The 15,092-nt window shown below is 39.6% G+C and overlaps 1 protein-coding gene across 2 annotated transcripts in view; it reads right to left on the reverse strand.

The window, feature by feature from the left end:
* The window catches only part of NUDCD1 (NudC domain containing 1), a 39,295-nt gene that overhangs the window by 5,104 nt on the left and 19,099 nt on the right, over nucleotides 1–15,092 (reverse strand). For both annotated transcript variants that reach the window (XM_044421854.1, XM_044421853.1), the window contains exons 7-8: nucleotides 13,788–13,932; nucleotides 9,319–9,444 (exon numbers count right to left, since the gene is read on the reverse strand). In XM_044421854.1, the coding sequence (XP_044277789.1) occupies nucleotides 9,319–9,444; nucleotides 13,788–13,932 (271 nt within the window). The remainder of the gene's footprint in view (nucleotides 1–9,318; nucleotides 9,445–13,787; nucleotides 13,933–15,092) is intronic.

Here is a 15,092-nt window from a genome sequence, read left to right on the forward strand (position 1 = left end):
TTAAGCAGTATTTTAAATGTTAATATTATTGAATTTTATTTGGCCAGGGCGGCTTGTTTTATAGTGTATATTTGTATTTTATTGTATATATTTTAAAATGTTATTTTAAATTTTTTGTTGTAAGCCGCCCCGAGGCTTCGGCGAATGGGGCGGCATAAAAATGTTTTAATAAATAATAAATAAATAAATAAATATTTTCGTAACTCCCTTTGGTCTCCCTGTGAATATTAACTTTCCTCTTTATTCCTTTGAGTTCTTGGTTGCTTTTTTCCTTTTACTCTTCTCAAGGCCCTTCAAGGGTCCTTTAGGAGCATCTTTTAGACCACCTTCCTTCCTTCAGTAGTTTTATACAGCTACTTCAGTAGCATGAAGACTTCTTTTAGGTACTTCATTTACAATTTGTTCCTTACAATGACTATGATAACCAAGATACAGTTGCAGAAAAAACTAACTCGTTGGCTAACTGACTGTAGCAGTCACATTTCTTAAGACTTTATTATAACAATTCATTCCGCAACACAATTTCCTTGCCCTGCCAGAATTCTATCTAGTGCTATGAAACTATAAATCTGCATTAGAAGGGGACAAACAAGTGAGGAAATATAATAAGTGAATCAAAGCTATTAAGTGGGATACAGCTTTAATTACAGAATGAAAAACTACCGGTGCCATGCTAAATTTGAGAAATAAAGATCCAGACAGCAATTTGCAAAAGGCCAACATTACATTACTCAACCAGTCACAAACTAATACATATATAGCAACTGAATGTGGAGGTTTGGCTATTATTTTTGGGTTATAAAGACCCTCTCCGCTCTCCTGTCATATCAACATTGATATGACAGGCATATCAATGTTGTAGAAAACAGTGTAATATAGTGGAAAGATAATTTACAGCTAAGGAGAATATCTGTCATTTGTATCATGCTATTTTTAGCCTCAGGTAATGGCCATTTACAAATTAGGAAATGTCCACACTTTGATATGAAAGTGTGTTTAAAACAATATTTTCACTTCCTGAGACACATGTTTAAAAACTTACTTATTCAGGGAATGGCTGAGCCTCCCCTATGAAAAAAATTATAAAACCTTATAATACTGAAAGGTAGAGTCTTATTTCAAAGAGTTAACATTACTGCTATATAGAAGTTGACAGAGCTGGTATGGCTTATTGGATAGAGTACTGGTGAACAACTTGCAGGCAAAAAAATCTGGAGGCTACAACTCCAGTCAGCTCAATGCAGCGTAGTCAATGGGAAGGGACTATGGGCACTGCAGGCCAAAATGTTTGGATGGCCACTAATTGCCTGCCTCTAGGATAGTGTATTAGCCAGTACAAAATGCAGGTTTACATCCTCACTCACCTGTAAGCTCTCTGGGTTCCCTTGTGCTCATAGTCTAAACTTACTGCACAGAGTTGTTCAGAGGATGAAGGCAGGGGGAGAGCAACAGGAAAAATCTGATGGAGTGCATACACTCCTGCCAGTTCTTTTTGCTTTGCCAATTCTGTTCCACAAATACTCCTTGCAGCTTGTGCAGCAGCAACTGTGTGCTTTCAACAACCCCAAATGAGCAGAAACATTTCTTTGGGGGTTTTCCCTAGGCAGAACTACATCTCCCTTGCATAAGCAGTGAGTCCCATTAGCACAAGAGAACTGGTGGGACCTACTGTTTGCAGAGGGGAATTGGTGGGATGCAAAGGTATCAGTAGGGGTGTAAGCACCCCACTACGTTCTGATCCATACATGCCAACTTAAGCCCTTTGGAAGAAAGATGTGATAAATATGGAACTAACAAGAGTTCCTCTTAACTGTACTCCTGAGACTATTAATAACTCCTTATGCATCATTTTCTGAGTTACTACAGAAAAAATATTGCACCACGAATACAAGTCTAGTCAACTGTTACTCCTTCAGAATTTTTTTTTTTTTAATTAACGAAGAATCAAAAATAGTGAATAGGGAGGAGAGCGGAGGCGAGGGGAGGGAACCTTTTTATTATGCTATACTACTTTGGGCCAAAAGTGATGCACAGCCTTAACAATCAATAAGCCATGAGTAGACACACTATACCCACTGATCTCATTTCCACTGTCACTTCAGTGGAATGAATGAGTGTGAATCCAGCTGCATGAACAAACCAAAGTTTGTTAACTACGTACAACCTATAAAAGAACCCACAGTTTATTGATGGATTGTGAACTCTTATCAGAAAAGCACAGAACAGGATACCAGCTTCCAAATAAAAGTCAATGTTTTTACTAGCTTCTAAAAGAGTAAAGGAAGAGAAAGAAATGCTGAGCTCGAGGACAAATGTCTACAGTAAGGCTGCCAGTCTTGAAACATACATACATTCACCCACGTAATTCCACATTTATCATTGACAATATTTATATACTGCTTTTCATGTAAAACAAATCCTGAAATGTTTACAAAAGAATAAGAATGAAACAAACAATGCTTCACACAAATGTGTGAGTAGTTATGAAGTTGATAGTCATGACTGGGGGAATCCAAAGCCAAGAGAGATGTTTTCAATAAATGTCCAGAATGTGCAGCAGGTCAGAGAGGAGATCATTTTATGGGTGGGCCCTACTTCACAGAAGGCCTGTACAGAAATTGGCCGGCTGCCTCACAGGGCCTCACCTGAAGATCCTGCTCATTGGGGAAGTTGACATATAGTGGGGCAGGCAAATTTGGGAGGCCAGGAGGGCATTTTCACCCTCCAGAATCACTTGCACATGCAAAAAATGGAGGGGGAGTTTTTTTTATAAATGGTGTCCAGAGCCACTAGAGAGTGTCCAAAAGCTCGATATTGGCTTGCTTGCAAGACAAGGACGACAGTTTTCGGATTCCAAAAGTTTCTAGTTTGCTCAGGGGCCTAAATGAGGCAGTCATTCCTTGGAAGGGGATTTGGTTAGGGGTTCATATACCAATATTAATACCTTAAACCCAGCTCAGTAGCAGACTGGCAATCAATGTAGATCCTTTAGCACAGGCATAATATATCCATGGGAAGGCACCCTGGTCAGTAATCCGCTGCATGCAGCTTCCAAACTAACCTTGAGGTTGCCAGTACATGGATCAGCAGCCAGGCTGTCCCTGCTGTGTAGCTGGCATACCAGCCTAAACTCCTGGCCCTGGAGGTCACTTGGGTCTCTAATGACAGTGATGGAGCTAAGTAAGGAAATCAGAAGAGTCTTAGAATGATCTTTTGAGAATCATTATGATGAAACACGGCTGAAATGTGGAGCCACACCGATGGCCCAACTCCTGGCATCAGGCACAGTGTTGGGCACAGTGCAGTATGTTCATAGGCTGGCATGGACTGCCTGTAGTGAAGAAGTTAAGGCCCCATTGGTGAGGGTGCTCAAGGAGAGACTGAACATGCACATGGTAGGCATGTTGTAAGCGGAGCTGGCTAGGGCTGGGGATCAGACTAGATGGCCCGGGAGGCCCCTTCTGACTTGCTTTGTTTCTATGTTTCTACACTGTCCATTTCAAGCCTAATGAAAAAGAGAGGAAACTGCATCAGATAAGCAGCATTTTCTTACTGCAAGTTTCCCCGCTATTGCTAAAATAGAAGAATAGGAATTAGATCATGATGCAACTTTGCCACTGTTGCCTTCTAATACCTAAGAAAAATCTACAATGGCCTCATTGGTACTATTTCTGTAAACCCTGTATTAAAAATGCAATAGTTCAATATGTGAATTAATGCCTAGAATATCTTAGATGGTCTAAAGCTCTATTTTATTTCCAGTGAATTAAAAAAAAAATAAAGCCACAATTGTTTACCAGTGAAGTTACAAAACATCTTGCACTGTGACCATGATGCTGAAACCCTGTCATGAAAAGTAAATCAATCAGAAAGTAAGAGAGAAGAGGTAAAAAGAAAAGACAGTAATTGCCAGTTCCATGGGTAGCAGTCATTTTGCTTGCTTCTGCTACACCATTAACAGAAGCAGCAGCACCTCTGCTTCATCTATTGGTAGGACCTGCCCTCCGTTTTTCTGCTTCCCCTCCAACAACATGGGAGCTGTGCTGCTTCTCTACATTCATGCTTGCCCCATGAAATGACTGTTCTTTGTAAGAGAGCAATTGAACAAGCGACACCACCACACAAGCAGCCATTATCATGAAGTGTCCAGCTCACCATTATTTTTTTCTTTTTTTGAGAGAAATGATGCAGACATGTGCTCTATCAATAGCAGATCTAGGGCACAAGTGGACAAAAGAACAGGGAGAGATTGGGGTAAAAGACAGAGGCTGTTCCTGGAATGGTGGAATAAAAGAAATGCCTCCCACCATCATACAGGAGGGGGAAAATTGTTTGCATAGCAATTTACCCCCCAAACATTTGGCTGAGGACCTTCAGTTGAAGAACAGAAAAGTCCTGTGCAGCAGAAAAGGGTGTCTTAATTCTTCATATAGTTTGAAAAACAAAATACTCAAACCAGTCTGCAAAGAACAACTACAGATCATAAGATAGCAATCTATTTTTCAGTCACACAAAGAACATGGAAGCAGTCAATACCACCGTATTGATCCCTACAAAAAGTGGAAGAAAACATAAAGAGGGTCTAATGACAGTTATTTCCTTCCATTCTGAGTAAATGAATATGCCTCTTGTGAAGATAGGGTTTTGCCCAAAAAAGATCCATTTATTTAAGGTGGTCTTTTGACTCAAAATGTGCAAACACATACATAATCATGATCTGGCCCAAGAAATAAGCATAAAAAATAGATTTAGTCATGCCTACAGTCTAGATGTTAACACGATGTGCACCTCTATTTTTAAGAGACTTTTACAGAATAAATAGAAGCATGTGTCTCATAAGGCCTAATTGGCATCCACAGTAGCTGGTAACAGCTTAATTGCATTTTCTGTGTGTACTGCATTAAATATACAGCCCCTGCACCAAGAGTATGGGCCTGAATCACATTAGAAGTTTCCATCTTCGCTTTCGCTCTTGCAGGCAGTTAATTTCAAAGTAAAATATAAGACTGCTTGGAGCAGACACTACCTATTTGTAACAGCTATGCATAATATTCTCCAAATCCAAGGCTGATTTATATTCAAGGAGTGATCACAGCATAGACAGCTAATCCAGAAGGCTCAGCATGACTAAGGCTTGTGATGACAAATGTTCATTTTGCGAAGCTAGGACAGGCCTTCTGTTAAAGCTTTCTACCTGTTTTTTGTCCCATTCCAATATCAACTTTTATTGGTAAGACCAAATTTTGTAGGGCATATTCTGAAGCAGGGGAAAGCAGTTTAAAGAGATACATTTGACTTATAGCAAGATCAGATAGCTAAGGCCTGAAATAATAATAAGGAAAAGGTGCAGCGCAGCTTTAAAAGCATGTCCACATGATCCACAAAGATAAGCTGTGCTGTCAAGCACTGGGTATGTCATGTCTAATAAGCCATCAATCATATTTCATGGCCCTTGTTTATTAAGGCTGGCAGTTAACCAGAACAGGGTATTTTGAGAGGGTGCCCCACCTACGGAATGCGCTCCCCAGAGTGGTCCGCCTGGCGCCGTCGTTATTTGTTTTTTGGCGCCAGGCCAAGACCTTTTTATTTAAAAGTTATTTTAATTGTTTACTTATGAATTGTATATATAGGATTTTTAGGTATATGCCGAAATGCTTCCGGCTTTTTAACTCTAATTGTACAAATTGTTTATTTATGTTTGTTTATTATTGTTGTAAGCCGCCCCGAGGCTTTTTGCAAATGGGGCGGCATAAAAAGGGTTTAAATAAATAAATAAATAAAAGATTTAATTAACCCTATCTTGGGCTACTGCAAAAGCCACCAGGCAGCACATTCTTCCAATGTTTACAGGCTGGAAACAAAGCTACTTTTATTAAGTTTGTATCATGTCTTTCTTCTAAAGTGTCTGTGGATCCCCTTCACACACTTCTTTCCTTGAAATTGGGATGTGTATAGTTCATGAAGAAAGTGCCTAGCTTGGCAAGCATGTGAAGAAGCCATTCCTCAGGCACACTTGTTTCCTGTGTTGCTGGGCATAAGTGGCACATGAAAGGAAGAGACCTAGCAGGGAATGACTCCTGCAAGCACCAACCAAGTCCGCTTTCTGTGCAGAGACATACAGCACCATGGGTTGCTCTACAGGGGTAGATGATGCCATGGAAAAGGAAGGGACCCTTCTCCTTGATGTCATCCAGCCTCCTGGAATGGCACTGGGGAGGCGGGGAGAACCACCTGGCACCAGGAGTAATAATGGGGCAAACCCTATCAGAATCCATCCCTCCAAGTATTTGCAGGCTTCCTCTTGTGCCTGGTCTTCCAAAGTAAGCCAAGAGGAAGTCTGCAAACACCTGCAGGCCTTCTTTGGCATCAGCAGCAGCTGCCCAAATGGCAAGCGCACTTGGCTGAAAAAGGGCACTGCTTGCATAGTGCATGGGGCTCGATTCTTGGTGACTCAGGTTTGCGTCTAAGTGGACCCAAGTGCAGGGAGCCAAGCCCAGGGTATCTGACCAATTCCTCCCCCTCAATGGATTCCTCACACATCACTACCGAGGAGCTAAAAAGGTTCCCTGTGCTTGCTCTAAGACAGTGTTTGTTGTGGCCAAGAGTGCTATAATAGATGATCCAGGGCAACCCTCATTTTCTAAATTATTATTACTTGCATTTCCTGGTGTGCTGAAGGAAGAACCCAAGTAATCCAAGTCATAGTCTTACTGGCTATACTTTTATAGTGGCCAGCTTCTTCCAGCAGTGAAACATTAGTCTATCTTTGAAGATGGGTTAGCCTGTAGAATTAAAACAACAACAACAGCTCTAAACACAAAAATTCTTTAGGCTAATCCCATGACAAATGAGTTGACTATGCTCTTGACTTCCAGAGCTATACTTTTTGGAAACTATATTAATATCCTGCATTTTTTACTTTTAATGAACGCAAGGTGGCTTGCAATCCTTCTCAATCTTATCCCCACAACATTGTTGTTATCATCTTAACAATAACCCTACGAGGAAGGTTTGGGTGAGAGTCTGTCACTGGCCCAAAGTCACCATTTAAGTTTCATGGCTGAGCAGGGACTAGAACCTGGAGGTCCCAGATTCCCAGTCCCACACTCTAACCACTGTGCCACGCTGGCTCTCAAAATTTAAGCAGACAACACAAGAATCTGATCCCAAATCTGTTTAGACAGAAAAAAATCCTATAACTCCCAGGATTCTTCTGGCCAGCCATTCTGGACGTGGCATTCTCAGAACTGTAGAACTTTTTGCTGTATAACTGTACGTAGGACTGTACTACAATCCTATGCCTATTTAGCTGGAAGTAACTCCATTGAACCCAGTGAGATTTATATTTGAGTATACACACATATTTTTGCACTGTAAACATGGTATAATTTCAAATGCCTTACGCGTCCAATTTTAGAGACACAAATGTAACTAAAACCATCAGTCATTTTAAGCATCTAGCTTAAAAGGTGCCAAGGTACACTTTTTGAAAATTTGACAAACAGGTATTAAGAACAAAACCATTTGCATCCCGCTTGTCTTCCCTGGTTGCTAACTGGTAATTATTTGATCACTATACATAAAAGAGAAACCTGCTCCTTTCATGAACATGCATTCATGGCTTGTTAACTAGGCTAGAAGCTCTGTTTCTGTCACAATTATCTTTGTACATGATTCCCCCCCCCCCCGCCCCAAATAATGAATGGCAGCAACCTTTCGGATTAGATGCAAACAAGATGAGTTGTTATTCCCGCACACAACTATTTAACAGGAAGAAAAAGAACTAAGTGCACTGAAAATGAGTCATGTAAAAGTGGCATTAGTATGCAACTGGGAATTCTATGGTAAGCAAATGACCTTTATTCAGAAAATTGCCAAACCTAATAGCACACAAAAGATCAATTAGTTCCTCTATCAAGGAGGGAAAAAAAAGGGGGGGGGGTAAAGCCTCTACAGCTATAACTAAAATGAATTAGTAGTAGATGTTTTGACTGACTATGTTATTCTTTGAAACAGCTGCAGACAGCTTCAAAAAATCCAGGAAGGTACAGCCCCGACATAATTGACCATAAAAATGAAAAACTACTTCACTAGTTCCAAGAATTGTCAGTCAATACAGTGTCGTGTTGGGGAATATATACCTGCTTGTCTCATACAGGAGACTGTATTCTAGTATTTGACTAGAAGCTTAAAAATATCACTCTTCTCCCTAGCCAGGCTGTTTGAAGTGATTTGGGGCTATTAACTTGATTCAGAGCAAAGTTCTGGATTAAGTCAAAACAGTTACAACTACAAATATTGAAAAAGCTCTTAAAAGAGTACAGAACTTGTCAATAAAAGATGCCTGAAACAATTTAAGAACTGACAAAGTAAAGGCCATGTGTATCTGCTGATGGAATTCCATTTTTATTTTGCTTAAGTTACTGGAACTTTCTATTTAAATGTGGTTTTAAAAAAAACCCTTTTTTATAATGTGAGGTATTTTAGATTGTATTTTAATGGATTGTTGTAAACTGCTCAGAGGGTTTCAGCTACTGGGCAGAATAGAAGTTAAATAAATAAGCAAGCAAGCAAACAAGCAAGCAAGCAAAGGAAACCACCAAAAGCACCCTGTCTGGACTTACTCAATGTAGTAAGTTCTGATGGCAGGCAAATGAGCAGAGCCTTCAAAGCCAATCTTGAGACTTCTCAGACTGAGCAGTCTTTCTTGTTCTCAAACCACTCAGGGCTTTACGGTACCTGCCAGCAGCCACTGTACCTCCAGTTCATCTAGAACAGATTTCAGCTTGTTTGCCTTTATCCATCCCAAACCTATTTCCAGACACCTGATCAGAATCCCTTTAACTAGTAGATGGAAATAAGACATAGAGCTGCATCTCCTTTACATACTGATGACACTTGCTTCTTTCTAATTTCATGCAGATATTAAAAACCATGAGGGGAAAGACGGAATCCTGAGGTATCCCAACAGTAGTCTCCTAGCATCACCTGAGTTCGTCCTTCCAAAAAGAAAAAATAGTCACTGTAACACTGTACTTTTCAGGGCTATTCTGGCCAGAAAGGCAGCATTCTCAGTGGTATCACAAAACAGGTCCAGGAGTACCACCAAGGCTGTGCTCTCACTTTATTTATTCCCTAATCAAGAGCAGATAGGTGAGTTGAGTGGATTATTAACACAAGGATGCAATCTTGGGCGTATTTAGACAGAAAAAAGTCCTACAACTCCCAGCATTTCTCAGTAAGCCAAAGAGAAAAAGAACCATTTTGATATTAGTAATCAAATGATAAAGGAGTAGAAGAATATAACCTTTTACTTACCACATGAGTGATGTTCAAGCTGTTACCATCAAATCTGCACAAACTTGTACTGTCTTCAAGAAAAATGTCACATTCTTCCAGCTCCTGAGCATTACATGGAGGGTTCTCTTTGTTAGGGTCTGGATTCTGAAACCAGAGTATTATTTTATTTAGGTTTCTAGGCTCTCCAAAAAGTCACGAAGAACACAAAAATACACTCTGAAAAAATGAAAAAGATAACTATAGGATAGGAAGTTGGAGGTGATGAATTATCTTAAATAGCCAAACGTGCTCACCACCCAAACAAGGAGTTAGATTAGTAAGGAACTGGAGCAACGTAGCTTCTTAGTTGCATGTGCCACCAACCACTGTTGGATTGATTTTTGTTACATTTATATCCCATCTTTTCCTTAAGGAAGCACACGTGATTCTCCTCCTTTCCATGTTATTCTTTAACAGCTCTGTGAGCTTCATGGCTGGGTGGGAACTAGAACCCAGGTTTTTCTAGACCAAGTCTGACAGTCTAACCACTAAACTGGCTTTCTTGGATGCTACGCTGCCCCCAAAAGGCAACCACAAAATAAAGCAGAGCTACCTAGGGGTTATCTAGGAAGCTAGTAGGAAAAAATGGTGGCCTAATGATCCAATAAATTGTTCCAATTTATTAATTAGCCGAGGCAGTAAAACTTATCATTTAAGTTGTTTTGATGGTGCTACATTAAAATTCTGATGACACAATCACATCATTTGAACTAGCTCAATGGTCACTACTCCATCCTAAGGCATTCAGTTCTGACAGAAAGGATCATAGACTTATCATGGAGAATATGCACTAAATACAATAACCTGAACTCTTTAAGTGTTATGAAGCCAATATAAGATTGGAGAATATACAACACATGTATGAATGGTGATATATATTTGTTGCACATTCAAACCAAGATTTGATAACAAATATTGACTGAGTTCGCATAAAAGAACAAGCCAAGCTATGGGTTGAACCCAACCATGGTTTATTAACCACAAACAACTTATCAAGACAAACCATAGTACATAACTGTTTCCTCTGTGATAACTTTTATTATTTATTTCATTATGAGTTCGCCCAATAGCTGAGGTTCCATGGACAGTTTCCAAAAGTTCTACAGAAATTAATAATAAAACCACAGCATTTGCAAGTAAATGAGCATAGAAGTGTAGCAGATTTTTAGGGTGTAAACTCTCCCCAAACTCTGTGCTCAAAACACACAAATTAGGTCAGAGAATGGCAGAAGGTAACTGTGTGAACCCCACAGTGTATAATGCTGAAATGAAGGAAGCTTGAGGTAACCAAGAAAATATTTTTGTGGGGAATGACTGAAAGTTCTTTTCAGTTCTGGTACTGTAAACAAAGCCTTGGGCACAATTCTTGCATTTGAATGGTATGTCTTTTGCAGCAGTCACAGGGTGGGAGTTCCGGGGGTTCTAATACAAAGCAAAATTAATCCTTTAAGCCTCAAGTTTACACAGACCTGTTTTAAGTGCAATTTTATCTAAAGTATTAAAAAAACAGTCTTCCAAATAAAACTAATCACTTGTTACAAATCAACCTTTGTTTAAATCCTGGAGCATTTAAATTTTACTTCCATCAAATTAGTTTTTTGGTTATGGGAATCAACTGCATGGTCATGGACTTTCTTTTCCACATTTAAACCAAAGGGAATCTCATAAGCATTTATTCATTTGAAAATAACATTTCCATAATCTGTTGACAGATGGAAAATGAGAGAAAAATCTTTCCTTAATAGGCAAATATTTTCATATTTCATATGACTGAGATATGGAGGCAGCAACTTCCCTAGTAAGTCAAATTGTATATATAGAAATTATTTGAGGCTGCCATAAGGTAGATGATTAGATTTTTCCAGGCTTATTTAGTCAATAATTAATGTTCAGCCTAGCTCTGCTAAATCTGTTTGCTACAGACAGAACATTTCAGACACTAAATTAAAATAAATGAAAGGTAAAAGTCATAAAATTCAGCATGCAAAATAAATGCTAGCTCGAATACAATATCCATTTTAAGTGCTAAAGGGCTTTGCAACAGGAAAAGTATTTTTTCTGTGAAATACTCTCCTCAATGAAGGCCATGAAGCTAGCTCTGTATTGGCTTGTTTGGAGGTCCTAGAGCATGTATTTCTCTCATGTGCTAACTGCTATTATTACTTATGTGGGTTGTTGCATGTCAGACATACCATGAGAAGGCAGGAGTCGGTACAATCATGTTAGGAAAAGTCAAAGTAGAAAAAGGGGAAGGCCAAATATGAGATGGGTCAATTCCCTAACAGAAGCCACAGCCTTGAATTTAGAAAGCTAAGCAGGGCTGTCAAGGACAGGATATTGTGGAGGACATTCATATGCTTGCCATTATTTATTGTTTGTTTACTGATATTATTGGTTTTATTGTATTTGTTGATTTTATGGTATTGCATTGTGACACTGATTATATGTAAGCCACCCAGAGAGCCTATAGCTAATTGGGTGGCATAGAAATAGAATGAATGAATGAATGAATGAATAAATAAATGGGAGATGACTTGATGGCGTGTTACAACTACTATTACTCAAGCAATATGATTAAGCAATTGTTTACTTTCACTCTTAACAGCTTTACTAAAGAAATATTTCCTTGCGCAATCTAACAAGGTGGGGTTGTGTGTGTATGTGGGTGTTATGCTGCATATACCAAATAGACAAAATGGTCTCTTTTAACAAATGTAATATAAATAAGGCTTTTTTAAACACCAGAACTACTTTTGTATGCAGTATTTTAAATTACATAGAATTCTTCAGGAGACTCCACTTATTGTCAGAAAGAATTCTGCTCAGGTCAAAAGTTTGAATACTGCTGTTCCAAAAGAAGTTGAGCAATTAATATGGTACAGTTGTTCAGTTTCCCACAACCCCTACAATCCTACAAGTCCAGGATTTGACAATATCTAAAATATGCAATTACATGAAATATAAAATGCATTTTCTCCCACAGGATGCATAATCAAGACCATTCAGTGCAGAACAGTTCCCTTCCACCTATCTGCAGCCACACTGTCAAAATAGAAAAAGATGACATTTCTACCCTTTACATGCATGTTTATAGGTGAAGAATTGCTACTTCTTAATGGCAATAATGCTTGGAAATATGGGTACTGTTTTTTCTAGTCTATACATGGTAAAAAGTCTGTGTTCTAAATGCATTTTCACACTCAATTCTAAACACAAGCACATCCTGTCTCCCTTAGTGTCTCGTTCCCAAAATCAGGGGCAAGAGAGGCACAGGGAACAATTCTTTGGATAAAAATAGGGAGCTTACAGAACAATGGCCCTATTTTCATTTGTGAAATGCTGGAAGACATACTTGCTTAGTCTTTCCTCAAACTGTTAAAGAAAGCTTCAGCCTACAAATACTTAATGTCACAGTACATTTGTTAACCTTTAAAGCTGTCACGGACACTCTCCTCATAGCAGCGTCAGCAATGCTTGGAGTCTTGGAAACCGAAATCTTAAATCATCTTACTTCCTTTTTTTTTTTAACTAGTAAAAAAATTACTGGAGAAAGAGACATTATCAAGATCACTGCAGGGCCATGTTATACTAAGTTACCAAAACCCAACCACCTGTTCCTACAAGAGTCTTAATATAGCACAATCAGCACAGGCTTTTGAGAATAAGATACAATTTATCATCCAGTGCTATAATCAAGGCACTCAGCTTGTTACTTACTTAGATACAGCTAAAAGCAAATCTTTATTAAGTATCTGTGGCCTAAATTATGGGAAAGAAATGGATGCTACCAATAACAGCAAGCTTCCCTTCCCCTGTCTGAAATGTGTAGTTGCGGGTTTCCCCACCCACATTCCACATCACCAGGTTGGCTGGGGAGCAGGAAGACGCACCACAGTGGCCTTAACCTGTATTTCTGTAACTACTGATTATGGACAGAGGAGTGAGAACTCAAAGCAGCATTGGTGTTATTAACAGCTCATCTTTGTCCTCTCATCAAGTTTGATGCTATTTTGTTTGAAGAACAGAAATAAAATAGACCAGACTTATTTTATAAATCAGTTGCATAATTTCACCAGACAGATTAGCATTAACAGAATACAGTACTATTCAAAGTCACCTTTCCTTATCTACTTTGGAACAACCACAATAGGAGGAGAAAGAAATTGTGGCTTTCATAGCAAGCAATTATCTTATTTTATCCAGACTTTATCTGTGTTATATTTAACAGAAAAAATTCATGCTAAGAGGTGGCATTCTGATGAGCAAGATCAGTAACACACCAGTTTCTGAGACTGTGATCCTGGGTATACTCCCTAGGGAGGAACACAGATTTATAGGACATCCCTCAAGAGGATTTGCTTGAGTGAATATACACAAGGTTATACTGTAATCTGATACATCTACATTTGCTTATCTTAACATCAGGGGCTTTCTTTTGTAGACTTTACCATTTCTTCAGAGGTAAGATGCATTAGCCGCTCAGCTACTGCACTACTCTGGGCTGGGTCCATGATGAATTCACCACGAGAGTCACCAATGATCAGCTCTGGCCACAGCAGTCCTTCTTCCTTCTTAATCAAAGAAATATCCAAGCTAGAAAGAGACAACAGAAACAAATATTGGTAAACCCAAGAGATGTTATACTTATCATTTAGAGCTACAACTTTTAGGGTGCAAAGCTATGCATGTTTAGGTGGGGGGAAAGCTGGCATGATGCTCTTGGGCGTTATCTTATCACAATGTCTTTAAGCTCCCAAATGCTGCTGCTTTTGCATCATCATCATCTGGCTTGATGGACTTTTTTTCCTAGCTTAGAACACCTTGGAGAAAGAAGGACAGAAAGAGAAGCTTCAGTCCAGTTCAGTGATGGCGAACCTTTTAGAGACCAAGTGCCCAAACTGCAACTCAGAACCACTTATTTATCGCAAAGTGCCAACAATGCAATAAAACCTGAATTTGCTGACCAACAGCACAAGGGGGCAATGTTCCACTGACCACCAGCTTTTGGCTGGCCCTGAAAAAGGCATCTGCGTGTATTTTCTACCTTTCCTACCTTCTGCTAAAATCACAGTCCAAGCTAATCCCTGGCAGCTCACTGACCGGCCATGCGAAAGCTCGAAAGCTCCGCAAGTCCTGGCTAATGAGTGATGTTGCTGCCTGGAGCCCTTAATCTTTCGGAATATGTGCATGGCTGCTGGGGCGATCGCAGAGAGGGCTCTGCATGCCCCTTCGGGCACGAGTGCCATAGGTTTGTCATCACTGGTCTAGTTCATGTCCTGGCTGCTCCAGTATTCTTCATACCCCACCTACTGAATCATTTCAAGGTTCCCTTCCAGACACTGGAGAGCAGTCAGTGCATTTTTTTTTTTCATGCCAAATGCATGGGGGTGGGGAAAGAGCCTAGATTTTGGCTCTGAGGTAGAAATGCCCTCTCTGATCCTGGATTTAGAATTCCTTAGGCCACAGGACTGCTCCCTCCAGGCAAAATCGTATTACATGTGTTTAGGCAGAAAAATGTCTTACAGCTCCCAGTATGACCCAGCCAGGCAGTTAACAGACTTTCCTGCTAGCAGCTGTGGGGCTTTTATGTTTAAACATGCATAAGATTGCACCTTTAGTTAATTGATCAGATTTAATCTAATTGAAATACTTTGGTTAACCTAGAAGATGCCCCAATTACTCAGTATGTACCTTTGCACACATGTACATGTATGAATATGCAATTTAATTAGTTACAAAAGCTACAGATGGCA

Source organism: Varanus komodoensis, unplaced genomic scaffold (assembly GCF_004798865.1).
Source record: "Varanus komodoensis strain SLA01 unplaced genomic scaffold, ASM479886v1 scaffold12, whole genome shotgun sequence".
Taxonomy (NCBI): domain Eukaryota; kingdom Metazoa; phylum Chordata; class Lepidosauria; order Squamata; family Varanidae; genus Varanus; species Varanus komodoensis.